The sequence below is a fragment of the Mercenaria mercenaria genome, unplaced genomic scaffold, assembly GCF_021730395.1.
Source record: "Mercenaria mercenaria strain notata unplaced genomic scaffold, MADL_Memer_1 contig_1561, whole genome shotgun sequence".
Lineage (NCBI taxonomy): Eukaryota > Metazoa > Mollusca > Bivalvia > Venerida > Veneridae > Mercenaria > Mercenaria mercenaria.
The window spans coordinates 17,423-33,959 of record NW_026459545.1 but is presented as its reverse complement, the minus strand read 5'-3'; the positions used below and the strand labels follow the sequence as shown (position 1 = coordinate 33,959).

General features: G+C 36.5%; 2 protein-coding genes across 2 annotated transcripts in view; one reads left to right on the top strand and one right to left on the bottom strand.

The window, feature by feature from the left end:
• The window catches only part of LOC128551693 (DNA nucleotidylexotransferase-like), a 35,974-nt gene that overhangs the window by 13,421 nt on the left and 6,016 nt on the right, over positions 1–16,537 (top strand). The window contains exon 10 of the mRNA XM_053532604.1: positions 1,882–2,005. Within this exon, the coding sequence (XP_053388579.1) occupies positions 1,882–2,005 (124 nt within the window). The remainder of the gene's footprint in view (positions 1–1,881; positions 2,006–16,537) is intronic.
• Positions 3,849–9,054, bottom strand: LOC128551694 (uncharacterized). Its single transcript, XM_053532606.1, has 2 exons — positions 8,958–9,054; positions 3,849–7,762 (listed from the first exon to the last, which is right to left on the bottom strand). The coding sequence occupies exon 2, from the start codon at positions 6,860–6,862 to the stop codon at positions 5,744–5,746; it is 1,119 nt and encodes a 372-aa protein (XP_053388581.1). The 5' UTR covers positions 6,863–7,762; positions 8,958–9,054; the 3' UTR covers positions 3,849–5,743.

The window sequence follows — 16,537 nt, the reverse complement described above, 5'->3', positions numbered from 1 at the left end:
CACCCGCTTATTCTTCTGTGACCGCATTTTTGTCCCAATTTGGTTTTTATACGTCCGTTTGAAAAACGGGACGTATTATGGGAACGCCCCTGGCGGGCGGATGGGCGGGCGGGTGGGCGGGCGGCGTCCACAGACCTTGTCCGGAGCATATCTTCTACATGCATGGAGGGATTTTGATGAAACTTGGCACAGTTGTTCACCATCATGAGACGGAGTGTCATGCGTAAGAACCAGGTCCCTTGGTTTAAGGTCAAGGTCACACTTAGAGGTCAAAGGTCAAATTCAAGTATGACTTTGTCCGGAGCATATCTTCTTCATGCATAGAGGGATTTTGATGAAAGTTGGCACAATTGTTTATCATCATGAGACGGAGTGTCATGCGCAAGAACCAGGTCCCTAGGTCTAAGGTCAAGGTCAAACTTAGAGGTCAAAGGATACAAGAATGAAAACTTTGTCCGGAGCATATCTTCTTCATGCATAGAGGGATTTTGATGAAAGTTGGCACAATTGTTCATCATCATGAGGCGGAGTGTCATGCGCAAGAACCAGGTCATTAGGTCTAAGGTCAAGGTCACACTTAGAGGTCAAAGGATACAAGAATGAAAACTTTGTCCGGAGCATTTCTTCTTCATGCATGGAGGGATTTTGATATAACTTGGCACAAATGTTCACCACCACAAGACGGAGTGTCATGCGCAAGAACCAGGTCCCTAGGTCTAAGGTCAAGGTCACACGTAGAGGCCAAAGGTCAGATACAAGAATGACTGTCCGAAGCATTTCTTCTTCATGCATAGAGGGATTTTGATGTGACTTGGCACAATTATTCACCATCATGAGATGAAGTGTCATGCGCAGTTCCCTTCTTTAGAATTACTTCCCTTTGTTGTTACTATAAATAGCTTATATTGTAACTTTTTCATTACTATACGTAGGGAAAAATCGAGACCATTTTTCTGTAGTACAACATGCATGTTACATCCAATTTTGAGGTGTACTTTGACCAGTCTCTACCTGGTAAGGATTTTTGTGTGGACTTACAATTTTTTTTTTTGGAAATTTTTTTTTTTTTTGGAAATTTTTTTTTTTAAAGGTTAACTTCCCTTAGTTGTTACTATAAATAACTTATATTGTAACTTTTTTATAATTGACCGTAGGGAAAAACCAAGACCACTTTTCTGTGGTACAACATAGTTGTTACTTTCTAATTTTAGGTGTATTTTAAGGTATCTCTACCTGGTAAGGAGTTTTTTTGTGGACTTAGAAAAACAAAAGAATTACAATGATTACTAAACAACCACAAAATTAAAATTACATCTGCAAATACAGGTGCTAGTGTAAAAAAAATTGCTGTGACGGGCGTATATTGTGACATTCTGGCACTCTTGTTGTATGATATCTTAATAACCACATATTGGAATGGATTGAAACTTCACACACTTGTTCACTGTGACAATCTGACATGCAGTGCTTAGATTCCATAACTCATTTTGGCATGTTTACAAAATTATACCCCTTCTTCTACTCTGCAATTGATTTATTAAGTTTTTGTATGTAAGCTGGTATCTCAGTACCCAATAATAGGAATGGATTGAAACTTCACACGTTTGTCCACTTTGATGAACTAACAACATGATACAAGTTCCATAATTCTGTTTCGCATGTTTACATTATTATGCCCCTTTCTTGACCTCATTGAAATAACTTTCTTTAGTGTCAAGGCTGTTGAATATTCAAGCATTGCTGTCACCTCTTCAGTTCTTGTTTTTCATAACATTTCTTTTACAATGTCACATATTCAGATTTAAGATGAAGAAAAGTTAATTTTTATTCATATTCATTGTTGTCCTTAAAACTATATTTTAGATCTATATTTATTTACAGTCAGTATTACTACGCATTGGTTGGTTGGACTGGAAGTAAACAGTTCAACAGGGATGCCAGAACTTACTCTGAGAGGAAACTTAATATGAAGCTGACAAGTCATGGACTGTATGACTATACCCTGGTAAGTACTTGTGAAAGTATATGGCATGAAAATATGGTGTCTCCATAGTTGAGTGGTATAGGTCATTAACTTCAAATACTAGCCTCTCAATCTCTGTGGTTTCAAGTCCCTGCTAAGGGCAGCAAGTGAGGAAGCCATCATCTGGCTTGTGGAAGGTGGATGGATCTACCTAGGTGCCTGTCCAGGTTTGAAATAATATCTGGAGTGACACCTTAGTCCTACCGCAAGCATTAAAAGCTTGAAAGACAGCAAATGAAGTATTTTGGACTGCTTAAAGAGAATTCCTATAGTTTTTTTTCTTTCATTATAGAATTTTTTCAAATTCAAATATATGATAGGAAAATTTGTGCTGAAAACAATGAACAAATAAAAACAATGGGTCACCAGTTTTGTTTTTGTGAAAAATTGTTTTGAACACACCCACTGTTGCTGAAACTGCCAGCGATTTTTCAACATTTTCATGATTTTCTGCTTTTTTAGCTCACCTGAGCAATGCTTAGGTGAGTTTTTGTGATCGCTCGATGTCCGGCGTCTGTCTGTCGTCTGTCATCATTTAGCTTGTGTATGCGATAAAGGCTGTATTTTTCAATTAGTCTTCATGAATTTTAGTCAGAATGATAACCTTGATGAAATCTAGGCCGATTTCGAAAATGGGTCATCTGGGGTCAAAAACTAGGTCACTAGGTCAAAACAAAGAAAAACCTTGTGTATGCGATAGAGGCTGTATTTTTCAATTAGTCTTAATGAATTTTGGTCAGAATGATTACCTTGATGAAATCTAGGCCGAATTTGAAAATGGGTCATCTGGGGTCAAAAACTAGGTCACTAGGTCAAATCAAAGAAAAACCTTGTGTATGCGATAGAGGCTGTATTTTTCAATTAGTCTTCATGAATTTTGGTCAGAATGATTACCTTGATCAAATCTAGGCCGAGTTTGAAAATGGGTCATCTGGGGTCAAATCAAAGAAAAACCTTGTGTATGTGATAGAGGCTGTATTTTTCAATTAATCTTCATGAATTTTGGTCAGAATGAATGCCTTGATGAATTCTAGGTCAGGTTCGAATATGGGTCATCTGGGATCAAAACGTAGGTCATTAGGTCATATCAAAGGAAAACCTTGTGTATGTGATAGAGGCTGTATTTTTCAATTGATCTTCTTGAAATTAAGTCTGAATGATAACCTTGATGAAATCTAGGCCGAGTTTGAAAATGGGTCATCTGAGGTCAAAAAGTAGGTCACTAGGTCAAATCAAAGAAAACCCTTGTGTATGCGATAGAGGTTGTATTTTTCAGTTGATCTTCATGAAATTAAGTCAGAATGATTGCCTTGATGAAATCTTGATAGAATTGGAATATGGGTCATCTAGGTTCAAAAAGTAGGTCACTAGGTTAAATCAAAGAAAAACATCGTGTATTCGATAGAGGCTGTATTTTTCAACTGATTTTCATGAAATTTTGTCAGAATGATAGCCTTGATGAAATCTAGGTAAAATTCGAATATGGGTCATCTGGGTTCAAAAACTAGGTCACTAGGTCAAATCAAGGAAAAACCTTGTGTATGCAATAGGGACTGCATTTTACACTGGATTTTCATAAAATTTGGTCAGATTGGTTGACTTGATGAAATCTAGGTCAAGTTCGAATATGGGTAGTCTGGGGTCAAAAACTAGGTCACTAGGTCAAATCAAAGAAAAACCTTGTGTATGCAATAGAGGCTGTAGTTTTCAGTTGACCTTCATGAAATTTGGTAAGAATGATAGCCGCGATGAAATCTAGGTCAAGTTCGAATATGGGTCATCTGGGGTCAAAAACTAGGTCACTAGGTCAAACCAAAGAGAATACTTGTTTATTTTTTTTTTTTTTTTTTTTTTTTTTTTTCAATACTTGTTTATACTCAAGATTTTTGCTCCAATTTTAATGATAATTGGTCAAAATATTTATTTCCATGAAATTACTAGGTCAAACATGTTTACACTGTTACGATGTGTTATGGTGTGTTTCTCAGGTGAGCAACCTAGGGCCATCTTGGCCCTCTTGTTTATATTTGAAAGTATCTGAAAATTTGACACTTTATAACAGTTACTACTCTCTGGATTTCATACTAGTTATTTAAGTCAAATATAATAATAATGATAATAATAATGATAATAATAATAATGATGATAATAATAATAATGATTGATAATAATAACAATAATAATAATAAATAGAGAAGATAGGTTCACGGTCCGATCGAAATTAGCAATTAGATCAGGACAGTATAAACAGCAAAATAAAAAAATAAAATAAAACAGATAGGTTAATCAAACACAAGCATTGTTTAAATACATGTATATATTTCAAAAAGTTTGATATAATAAGTGTAGCTAAATTCTCCTACTTCTAGCTTGACATCTGTCAAGATTTCTATCACCTATCGACTGATATTGTATTTAGCTATTATCCAGGTTATGTTTCCCTTGTGCGCCTTGTATAATTCTGCATATGGCCATAGCATTCTTACATCATTTGTCCGATACGTCATAAATTTCTTTCGTAGAAAAGAATTTTAATTCTCTTGCATACACAACTAGCTGGGTCGCGATTATGGCGAAAACTGTATTTTATTGAAAACTGATCATTGTCAAAGAAATTGGACATGTGGCAGACTGGAAATACTTCAGTAAGAATGCTAAAATACAGGTTGTCCTTGAATTATGTTTTGGAAATGATGTTAAACTGAACAATATAATACATATGAGCCGTGCCATGACAAAACCAACATAGTGGGTGTGCGACCAGCATGGATCCAGACCAGCCTGCGCATCTGCGCAGTCTGGTCAGGCTCCATGCTGTTCCCTTTTAAAGCCTATTGGAATTGGAGAAACTGTTAGCGAACAGCATGGATCCTGACCAGACTGTGCGGATGCGCAGGCTGGTCTGGATCCTTGCTGGTCGCATACCCACTATGTTGGTTTTCCCATGGCACGGCTCATATAATATTTTGCCATTCCTCACCACAAACTTACATATTAATTGAATTTGCTTCTGAATAACAGTATTTTTATCATAAGTTTACTTATCCAGAATAAAACAAGTGATAAAGAATTGAACACCATCACTTCCTGTTTATCTGCAGACATGCAGAATTACCTTAAGCAAGGATTTGTTCAGACCCAAGGCAAACCTTTCAGACTTCTGTCAGATCTATTAATGGTTCTATACAGTCTATGGCATACTTTATGGAAAGCATCTTATAAAGAAATTAAGAAGTTTATATGCAGATTTGGTTTTGTTTACTAAAGAAACTTTTTTGCATGATATACATTTCATCTTGATGATATCATCAAGTTTGCTAACAGTCTGCAGATGTGGAATCTTGCTGCGTTATTTCTTTCTTAAACCTTCAGTGACAACATACATTATCCCAGTAATCTTGCTAACAGTCTGCAGATGTGGAATCTTGCTGCGTTATTTCTTTCTTAAACCTTCAGTGACAACATACATTATCCCAGTAATCTTGCTAACAGTCTGCAGATGTGGAATCTTGCTGCGTTATTTCTTTCTTAAACCTTCAGTGACAACATACATTATCCCAGTAATCTTGCTAACAGTCTGCAGATGTGGAATCTTGCTGCGTTATTTCTTTCTTAAACCTTCAGTGACAACATACATTATCCCAGTAATCTTGCTAACAGTCTGCAGATGTGGAATCTTGCTGCGTTATTTCTTTCTTAAACCTTCAGTGACAACATACATTATCCCAGTAATCTTGCTAACAGTCTGCAGATGTGGAATCTTGCTGCATTATTTCTTTTTCTGACATTCAGTGACATCATGTAACAGAGTAAAGCTTTATTAGGCTTGTTCTCCTGTTCCATGCACTGTCCAAGTAAATTCAGGGCTGTTTCCCTGTGACCAAGGTTGACCTCAGTTTCAATTGTTCTTACAAGATTAGCAAGTGCTTGATGCTGATCATCAAGTCTCTGAAAGTGTCTGTAGGTCTTGTATTGTAGGAAATAGAGGTAAGGGAGAGAGTCTACCACTGCCCAATCCATCCAGAAGTCCTTTCTTTCATCTCTGTGCAGCAGGTCATCTTGAGTTGATCGGAACATTTCATATTGCAGTTCCTGAGGAATACAGTGAATTTCAGCAGGGATAAATTTGACACAAAAAGCACAGGCACTTCTTACTGCTTCTTCATTTTCATAATATGCCACTTCTACAAACATTCTTCTAATTTGATTTTTTCCAAAATTATAGCAGCCACATATAGGCTCAGACGTGTTGAAGCCATAATGGCCTTCTATATGTCTTAAAATGAATTCTGTGTTTCCCAAATTTCTCACACGGTAGAACACAGATGCAAGTTTCAGTCTACTGGAGGCAACATCAGAATTCAGACCTGCAGATAACCAGTCTAATGCTTCTGGAGTTATGGTGTTGTTTGTCTGAATATTTATTGAGGCTATTATAGTTCCCAATGTTGAGCAGAACAATGGTGTTAGAAGACTGCATGCTCTCTGTTCTAACTTACTTCCTTCTCTATAACATCTCTTATAATTTTCTAATACATTGAGCAGGTTCTGTACAGTTGTTACAGGACTGTTTTCACTTGTTTCTGATAACGCTGAACTACTACATCTAGTGATTGCATTAGCTATGTTTAGTAATAATACTCCTGAAATCAAGAGACAGTTTGTCTTTTTAGAATGAATATTTTCTGGTATCTGATATAACCTGTTCAGTTTGATCTGTAGTCTTCGACCAAGGTCATCAATCTGAACCCCAAGCAATGCTTGTCCATCACTTTGTATTAAGTGAAACATTCTTTCTAGCAACAGAGCTTTGACTTCAGGTGAAAACTGTCCTGCCATCAAATTGTTTTCAGGTATAATGAAATGTGGGCAGATATCTTGAACTATATCAGAACTGTTTTACACATAAAACTTGTAATGTGACCTTCACCTGCATGATGAAGAAATGTTTTAAGAATCATTTTCATCAACACATAACAGCGTATTTGTGTTATGTTTAAACTAAACATTAAACATCTCTCTGCTTGTGAAGTAGAAATTCTCCATTCAGACTCTGGATTCTGGCTGACTTTACTTCCAACAGGAACAACAAAACATCCATTATTTACTGCAAATCTCTTCATGTCTGCAGTGGGCCATCTTCCTATCCCTTGTCTTTCTAACCAGGGTCTTGCTTGATAGGGCCATGAATTACAATGGAAGGCAGGAACAATGTCCCTGTCTGCTATTCCAGGTTCTCCCTGTTTAGCCCATGAAGGACCCTGTGGTACAGAATCTGCAGGCACAGCATCTCTATAAAAAGTATTCTTAAGCAACACTCTCCCACTTGCATCTGTAACATAATTCTTGTCTTGAACATGTGTAACAGGAAGAGGTACACCACCATAGATCTGTTGTAGAAGACAGTAACCCGGTGATGTAGTATTATCCTGGATCATCAGTAGATTATAGAAGCCAGGTTTCCATTCTGCATAGTCTTGTATCAGGTTATAATCATGGACACACCATAGAAAGTCTGTATCTGAATCAAGTCCATCTGTTGTTGTGCCCTCAGAAGTGCTGCCAAACATGTTCATAGACAGATTGGATATAGGCCTGCGTGTAATTGTCTCCATAGTTTCACACACAAGGGCTGGCCTTCTTCTCTTGAGCACCATTTCCTCATTAACTCCAATGTCATCAAGAACCTCAGACAGTCTCAGTGACAGGTTCTGTTGGTGGTTGGGAGTGTGAAACATTCTGCAAGTAATTATAGAATATAAGTATGTCCATATTTCAGGGGCGTCGGAAGTGGGGCCGCAGGAGCCGCGACCGCGGCCCCAATAATTTGCCCAAAAACGATTTTTTGTAAATTAATAAGTTGGAGTCGCAGGTCCGCGGACCCAATATTTTGTACACGCTGTCCAGATTAGTGTGTTACCGTGGTGACGGTGACACGATCGGGGGTGTTAATTGGAGTCCTACACACGTGTCCGTGATTGGACTTAATTACGCATGAACAAATCAGCATGTTTTTAACTGGCATGTCTTTAGTCAATATAACGTTTAAGCTATACCCAGCCGCAAAGCTTATAAAATTCAGAAAAATAATTATTATGTTTTTATTTAATAAAAGAGGTAAGTGTTAAGATTTATCACATCGCTAAGATGTAAGGAATTAATTACATAAATTGGTTTTACTCAAAAAATGATATTTCAAACAAAAATAAGAAATGAATGTAACATGAATGATTATTGTTCAATACATTAAATACAAAAAAAAAAAAAACATACATGCATTCTTTGTATTGCGTTATACATTATTAATTAAAAGAGTTTATTAAACTTTATTTTGCTTATAGTCATGTAAATAGTAAGAAAATACTGGAGACTCGAGATTCGATTCAGCACCCTTAAATGCATCAGAACTCGCCATTTATGATCCTGTTTTAAAAAAATTTCAGGGGGAGATCCCCCTTACGGGAGGGGATGCCCCCTCCCGTACCTACCCCCCCCCTCCCCTCGCCCTCGCGGCCCCAATATCAAACACCTTCCGACGCCCCTGTATTTGCAGATGTCATGTGGTGCAGTGCAGACAAGGATGTTTTGTTTTAATCACATTCATCTCCAAAGATGAATTAATATACCACTTGCTAAATACAACTTATACATTTTTCATGTACATATGGTATTATACTTGTAACCTACTTTAAAATTCTTGTCTCATGATTTTGAAAAATCTTTTTGTTGCCTTGACTGTATGAAAGATACCTTTTAAATGAAAGCACTAAACAGTTCTTATTTACATCTATATGAGAACATAATAATATTTTTATCTGATATTTTTCAAAGAGTTTAACAAGATAATTGCATTTATTAGTTATTAAGAATATAACTTGAACTGCTAATTTTTTATTTATTTAATTATATTTTATGAACAGCTAATTATACTTACATAGTTGTAGTTATTGAGTTATTACACAGCTCTCTGAATTTCAGTTTCTCTTTTAAAGATATGGATTTTTTACAGGTAATTCCCCTTTCGGTTTTTTAGGTCATCAAGTGAAGTAATCTAGTACTAATCCATGTTGGATTTCTGCTAAGGTTATGTCCCTTGAACATCATTCTGGACCATATTTGCATTTTTCAGAGCTATAATTATATCATAAAATGTAAGAATATCCCTTATCATGCTGGACATGATTGATTCTGTCTTTGCTGCCAGTGCAGATCATGATCAGTCTGCACATCCATGCAGTCTGATCATGATCTGCACTGTTTGCTCTTCAGTCAGTATCTTTTTGGTCAGCACTCCTATTAACAGTTAATGGTACTGTCCAAATTGAAAGATGGACAAGTTCATTATTATAATAGAAATTTAGCAGGGTCAGGGATATATTCCTTCATTGATTATTGATTATTCATTCTTGTAACTTGTATTTAAACATTTTGATATTCATAAATTAATATTGTACATTAAATCTGATCTGAATATAAAGATAGTTTATTCTGTGATCATTGTCACTTAAGCATTTGGATCTTGTGTTACGCTTAATCATAATTATGCTGTTAAATGTTGAAATTAATCGTTCCACAAGAAAGTCGCCATTCAGTTATTTTGATACTAAGAGTCGCTTGAAAAAATCCAGACATGCCCTTGTGTGACATCAACAAATCAACGTTTTTGATTAAGTGACATCACCTACCAAAAAGTTGCAAACTGGACTTTAATAGTTATAAATTCTGGTCAATATATTTTATCAAGGAAAAAACTGTATATTGGAATAAAACGAATCAAAAGATGACTTTCAGGAGCTTTAATTATGCCTCAAGTAGTACAAAATACAGTTGATCTCTCTATTTATTGTGAAAAGATAGTAAAAAAAAGAACACACTCTGAAAATTCTTACTGCTAAGTACGGACTCTTTTACATCTTCCGATATTTTCATGGTTTTAAGTTGTCATGGTACAGTGAAACACCTTTAAACTAGAACCCTGATTTGGAAACCTCTATGAACTTAACAAATTTTTCTGTCGAAATTTGACCTTCTTAATATATCTTAAGAAAACACGCCTGTAAATTGTAACCATCATGAATACGAGAATGTACAGGATTCAAAATGAATCAGTTGTGATTTTTTTTGTCGAACGCGCTTGCGGTGAGCTCGATATAGCTGCCACTTCCGGGTTATGTGTGTGTGTGCATCCGTCCGTGCGTGTTAGCATCATCCGATTTTGTCAGGACCATAACTTTGACATGCATAGACCAATCTTGTTTATATTTGGCATGAGTGTTTACCTCAATGACAAGGCATGTCGTGCGTAAACCCCATGTTCCTATCTCAAAGGCCAAGGACTTAGTTGGCGGTCAAAGGTCGAATTGTAGTTTGTCTGGAGCATTTCTTCTTCATGCATGGTGGGATTTTGATGAAACTTGGCATGAATGTTCACAATTATGAGACTGAATATGAGATGAATTATGTCATGCGCAAGAACCAGATCCCTAGGTCCAAGGTCAAGGTCACACATCTTCCCAGCTGGCGGGCTCGACATTCTGCCGGTGGGCATACTTGTCTAAATATAGCACACGTTCACACGATAAACCCCTCTTTACAAAAAAGCTCCTCCAAGTCAGACCTTTACTCTGGACAGGAGGCTGTTCTGTTAAGAGTTCCATTGTAAGTAAAGGTATACTGAAAGGATATGCAACTGGTTTTTAGCACGACTGTTCGAAGAATAAGTAAGAGCTATTCTACTCATCACGGCATGGGTGTAACACCTTGGTTAAGTTTTTCGTACCAGTCTACATTTTGACAAAGTTTTTTGAGATAAAGCTTTGAAACTTTCAACTCTCGTTTACCATCACCATGCTTAGTTTTAGGCAAGAGTACATAACTCTATCAAGGATTTCAAGGCTGAATTATGGCTCCTTTTAACTTACCGTTCTTGGTTAAGTTTTTATTACCAGTTCATATTTTGTGTAAAGTGTTTGAAATATGGCTTTGAAACTATTATCACTTCTTTATCATAACAGTCTCTATCTGTAGGCAAGTGTACATAACTGTGTCAACTATTTTGGCTGAATTATGGTCCTTTTTGGACCTGGAAATTGGTTCAGTGTTCATACCAGTCAGCGTTTTGTCAAAACTATTTGACATGTGGCTTTAAAACTTTGAACACTTGTCTATCATCATGATTTACAAGAATACATAACTCTGTCAACTATTTTGGCTGAATTATGACCCTTATTATACGCCCGTTTGAAAAACAGGACGTATTATGGGAACGCCACTGTCGGGCAGGCAGGCGGGCGGTGTCCACAGATTTTGTCCTGAGCATATCTTCTTCATGCATGAAGGGATTTTGATGAATCTTGGCACAGTTGTTTACCATTATGAGATGGAGTGTCATGCGCAAGAACCAGGTCCCTAGGTCTACGGTCAAGGTCACACTTAGAGGTCAAAGGTCAAATTCAAGAATGACTTTGTCCGGAGCATAATTATCTTCTTCATGCCTGGAGGGATTTTGATGAAACTTGGCACAATTGTTCTCCAACATGAGACAGAGTGTCATGCGCAAGGTCATGAACCAGGTCCCTAGGTCTAAGGTCAAGGTCACACTTAGAGGTCAAAGGATAAAAGAATGAAAACTTTGTCTGAAGCATTTCTTCTTCATGCATGGAGGGATTTTGATGTATCTTGGCAGAAATGTTCACCTCCACGAGATAGAGTGTCATGCACAAAACCCAGGCCCCTAGGTCTAAGGTCAAGGTCACACTTAGAGCCCAAAGGTCAGATACAGGAATGACTGTCCGGAGCATTTTTTCTCCATGCATGGAGGGATTTTGATGTAACCTGGCACAATTGTACACCATCATTAGATGGAGTTTCATGCACAGGTCCCTTTGTTAGAATTACTTCCCTTTGTTTTTACTATAAATAGCTTATATTGTAACTTTTTCATTATAGTCGTAGGGAAAAATCGAAACCACTTTTCTTAGTACAACATGCATGTTACATCCAGTTTTGAGGTGTATTTTGACCTGGTAAGGATTTTTGTGTGGACTTACAATTTTGTTTGGGGTTGGGGGTGGGGAGAGGTGTACTTTAAGGTATCTCTACGTGGTAAGGAGTTTTTAGCTCACCTGTCACGTAGTCCGTCTGTTCACAATTTCTTGGGAACACGATAGATACTACAGTTTGCAATCAATTTTAATCAAACTTGCACACAACTTGTATTGTCATTATATCTCAGTTCCTTTCGAAAACTGGCCAGATCCCATCATGAGTTCCAGAGTTATGGCTCCTTAAAGGGCCGAAATTTACTATTTTTGGCTTTTGAACACGATAGAGACCACATTTTGCAATCAACTTTTAATCAAACTTGCACACAAGTAGTATTGGTATAATATCTCGGTTCCTTTGGAAAACTGGCCAGTTCCCATCATGGGTTCCAAAGTTATGGCCCCTTAAAGGGCCAAACTTTGTTATTTTTGGCTTGTGAACAGGATAGAGACCACATTTTGCAATCAACTTTAATCAAACTTGCACATATCTTGTATTGGCATAATATCTCAGTTCCTTTCCAAAACTGGCCAGATCTCATCATGGGTTCAAGAGTTATGGCCCCTTAAAGGTCCAAAATTTGCTATTTTGGGTTTTACAGTCATATAGAGACTTCATTATTCCTTCTCTTGAGAAGGAATATTATAGTTCAATAAGTCACACTTGACTGAGCTACTGATACCGAAAGCTGTTGTCATTACAAGCTGGCCAATAAAACTCTGTGACCTTAGAAATAACCTATGACGTTAGACTATTCTTTCCTAATTGAGGCGACTCTCTGACTGAACGCGTTCCGTGGATTACATATTACTAAACCTGAGGATGTCATTTCCTCCATTCTTGAGGAACATAACATACATTCAGTCGACCAGATAGACATATAATTATCAGCAAATTTAAATGTGAACAACTAAATATTATCGTTACCTTGAAATGCATAGTTAATATATGAAAACAAACCCCATTGCGACCCTCTAATTATGCGCAACAAATTCACGCATCGAATCGTAATTGATTAACCAGGTCAATGTCTTATTGCCGTATTTACTCTACTGAAAGTGGTAACAGATTTAATTTGTTGTTGGATTTAACAATTTATGTTAAATAACTAGCGTAAATACTTACTTGAACTTATTTGGCAGTATAAAACAGACTTTGCAACCAATATTTTACAAGATGATCATTTTATATTTATATAGATATGCCCTAGAAGGAACTTTTGCTATGCTTTAACTTGTTAAATTTTATGGTTTGATTTGAAACAAACTTGCAAAATATCTTCAACAACAATAAATCTTGAATTCCATGATGAATCTGTCAGATCCGGAGTTATATGTTATCTGATTACCTCCCCTGATTTTAATCTAAATGGATTTATATCAGTAAGTACTTATAGGACTCATTTGAAATTTCATTATTGTCATTAGTTTGAATGAGACAATCAGGGTAGATAACTATGGACTGATTTTATGTCAGCTTACCTCCCTTTAATTCAAATTAAAATGGGTATATCTCTGTAACTAATGAAGATAGCTGATCTGAAATTTCATTTATGCCATCAGATTGACTTGTACGATCAGTGAAGATACATATTGACTGAATTTATGACAAATTACATCCCTTTGTTTTTGTGTAAATGAATATACCTTAACAGCTTCTTTGTTTGAAACATTATTTATGTTTTCTGTGGTAAGAAATAGTCATTTTAGATAACTCTTGATTGAATGTTTATCGATATAGAAACTTTTCTAATATATTGTTGTAAAGGCTTGTACTCTGTATCTTCTACATACATATACCAATGTATGATTACCACCCCTGATTTTAATAAAAAAATGATTTATCTCGGTAAGTATTTATAGGACTCATTTGAAATTTCATTATTGTCATTAGTAGGACCGAGATAATCAGGGTAGTTAACTGTGGACTGATTTTATGTCAAATTACCTCCCTTCATTTCAAATTAAAATGGGTGTATCACAGTAACCAATGAAGATACTGATTTGAAATGTCATTTATACCATCAGATGGACTCGGACAATCAGGGTAGATAACTTTTGACTGAATTTATGACAAATTACCTCCCTTTCTTTTATGTTAATGAATATACCTCAGCAGCATCTAATGAGATTGTTATTTAATAAGTCCTCCAGGGTAAGGAATAGTCATGCTAGTACAAAAATGCAGTGTTTGAGCCTAGGACCCTCAAACTTGGTATGGAGATTGGCCCTGACTAGTATGTGACCCATAGGTCAAAAGGGACTGTTACAAGAAAATATTTATCCTGATGATATTTAATCTGTATGCCTATGTGATCTATGTCAAAACTCATCTTATCATTAAGAGCAATGGTACTCAGGTGAGCGATATAGGGCCATCATGGCCCTCTTGTTATAAATACCAAGCAAAATATACATCAAGACAGCACAATAAGGTTTATTCTTTTTACAGATTTTATTATATACTTATTTGATATCATAGTCATATTTGTAATACTATATCCTTACAATAATGGGTACAAATGAAAAAAAAAATTGTTTCATATTCACTTTTGTGAACTTTTTTCAATGAAAAATACCCATAGTGAAGAATATTTTTTTTGAATTTTGAAAAAACTGTTTCATAGAATTTTTTCCTGTTTTTCTTGTGTATAAGTAATTGTATTGTGAGCATAAAAATGGCTAAAAATTTATGGGTCACCAGGCTAAATTTTATGTTAAGACCGCTTGAATACAACACCTATTTGGACGAAAAATGGCGCGAACCTGACTAAATTGATTACATGTATATCTGCTAGAAGTTAAAAAAAATGTTTTAAAAATTGTTAATTCTTTCTATAACTGAATACTAAATAATCTGAAAGGTGATATTGTCTTATCAGTACTAAGTTAATTGTCTTACATTATATGAACAACACTGTCTTTTTACTAAAATGCGATGCGAAAACACAGCCACAAAATGGCAAGATATCTGTCAGGCATGATACTTGTCAATACAACATAAACCAGTATCAACATTTGATTACTGATAAAACTTATCAAAAATGTTATTTCATTCAGGATTCCTCATATTTAAGATCGTCTGTCACAGGTTTCAACAAATGTTGACTTCACTTCAGTTTTCCATAGAAAGTGTCGGCTGCGCAGAAAGATGTGCATAAAAAACTATAAGAATTCCCTTTAAGCAAAACAAAAAGGAAAAGCAACTATCTAGAAATGAAAACAGTCATTTGCTCGAACTCATCATCAGGTCCCGGCAAAATCCCTTTGTTGTATACATGTATTGTTTTACTACAGATTACTTGAAAAAAAATGCCAGTCGAGTTCGAGTGAACAAAGTTCAACTGTATCTAGAATATTATATTTTGAGACATTTATTAACCACATTTGTTTACATACCTTGTTATGTCTCCCCAGGAGACATATTGTTTTTGCCCTGTCCGTCCGTCCGTACATCACACTTCATTTCCGAGCAATAACTGGAGAACCATTTGACCTAGAACCTTCAAACTTTATAGGGTTGTAGGACTGCTGGAGTAGACGACCCCTATTGTTTTTGGGGTCACTCTGTCAAAGGTCAAGGTCACAGGGGCCTGAACATTGAAAACCATTTCCGATCAATAACTAGAGAACCACTTGACCCAGAATGTTGAAACTTCATAGGATGATTGGTCATGAAGAGTAGATGACCCCTATTGATTTTGGGGTCACTCCGTCAAAGGTCAAGGTCACAGGGGCCTGAACATTGAAAACCATTTCCGATCAATACCTAGAGAACCCCTTGACCCAGAATGTTGAAACTTCATAGGATGATTGATCATGAAGAGTAGCTGACCCCTACTGATTTTGGGGTAACTCCATCAAAGGTCAAGGTCACAGGGGCCTGAACATGGAAAACCATTTCCGATCAATAACTGGAGAACCACTTCACCCAGAATGTTGAAACTTCATGGGATGATTGTACATGCGAAGTAGATGACCCCTATCGATTTTGGGGTCACTCCATTAAAGGTCAAGGTCACAGGGGCCTGAACATTGAAAACCATTTCCAGTCAGTAACTTGAGAACCACTTGACCCAGAATGTTGAAACTTAATAGGATGATTGGTCATGCAGAGTAGATGACCCCTAACGATTTTGGGGTCACTCTGTGAAAGGTCAAGGCCACAGGGGCCTGAACATTGAAAACCATTTCCGGTCAGTAACTTGAGAACCGCTTGACCCAGAATGATGAAACTTCATAGGATGATTGGTCATGCAGAGTAGATGACCCCTAACGATTTTGGGGTCACTCTGTTAAAGGTCAAGGCCACAGGGGCCTGAACATGGAAAACCATTTCCAATCAATAACTTGAGAACCTCTCGACCCAGAATGTTGAAACTTTATAGGATGATTGTTCATACAGAGTAAATGACGTCTATTGTTTTTGGGGTCACTCCATTAAAGGTCAAGGTCACAGGGGCCTGAACAT

Coding starts and splice junctions, on each gene's coding strand:
- LOC128551694 (XM_053532606.1), bottom strand. CDS start 6,862: ATGGCAGGACAGTTTTCACCTGAAGTCAAAGCTCTGTTGCTAGAAAGA.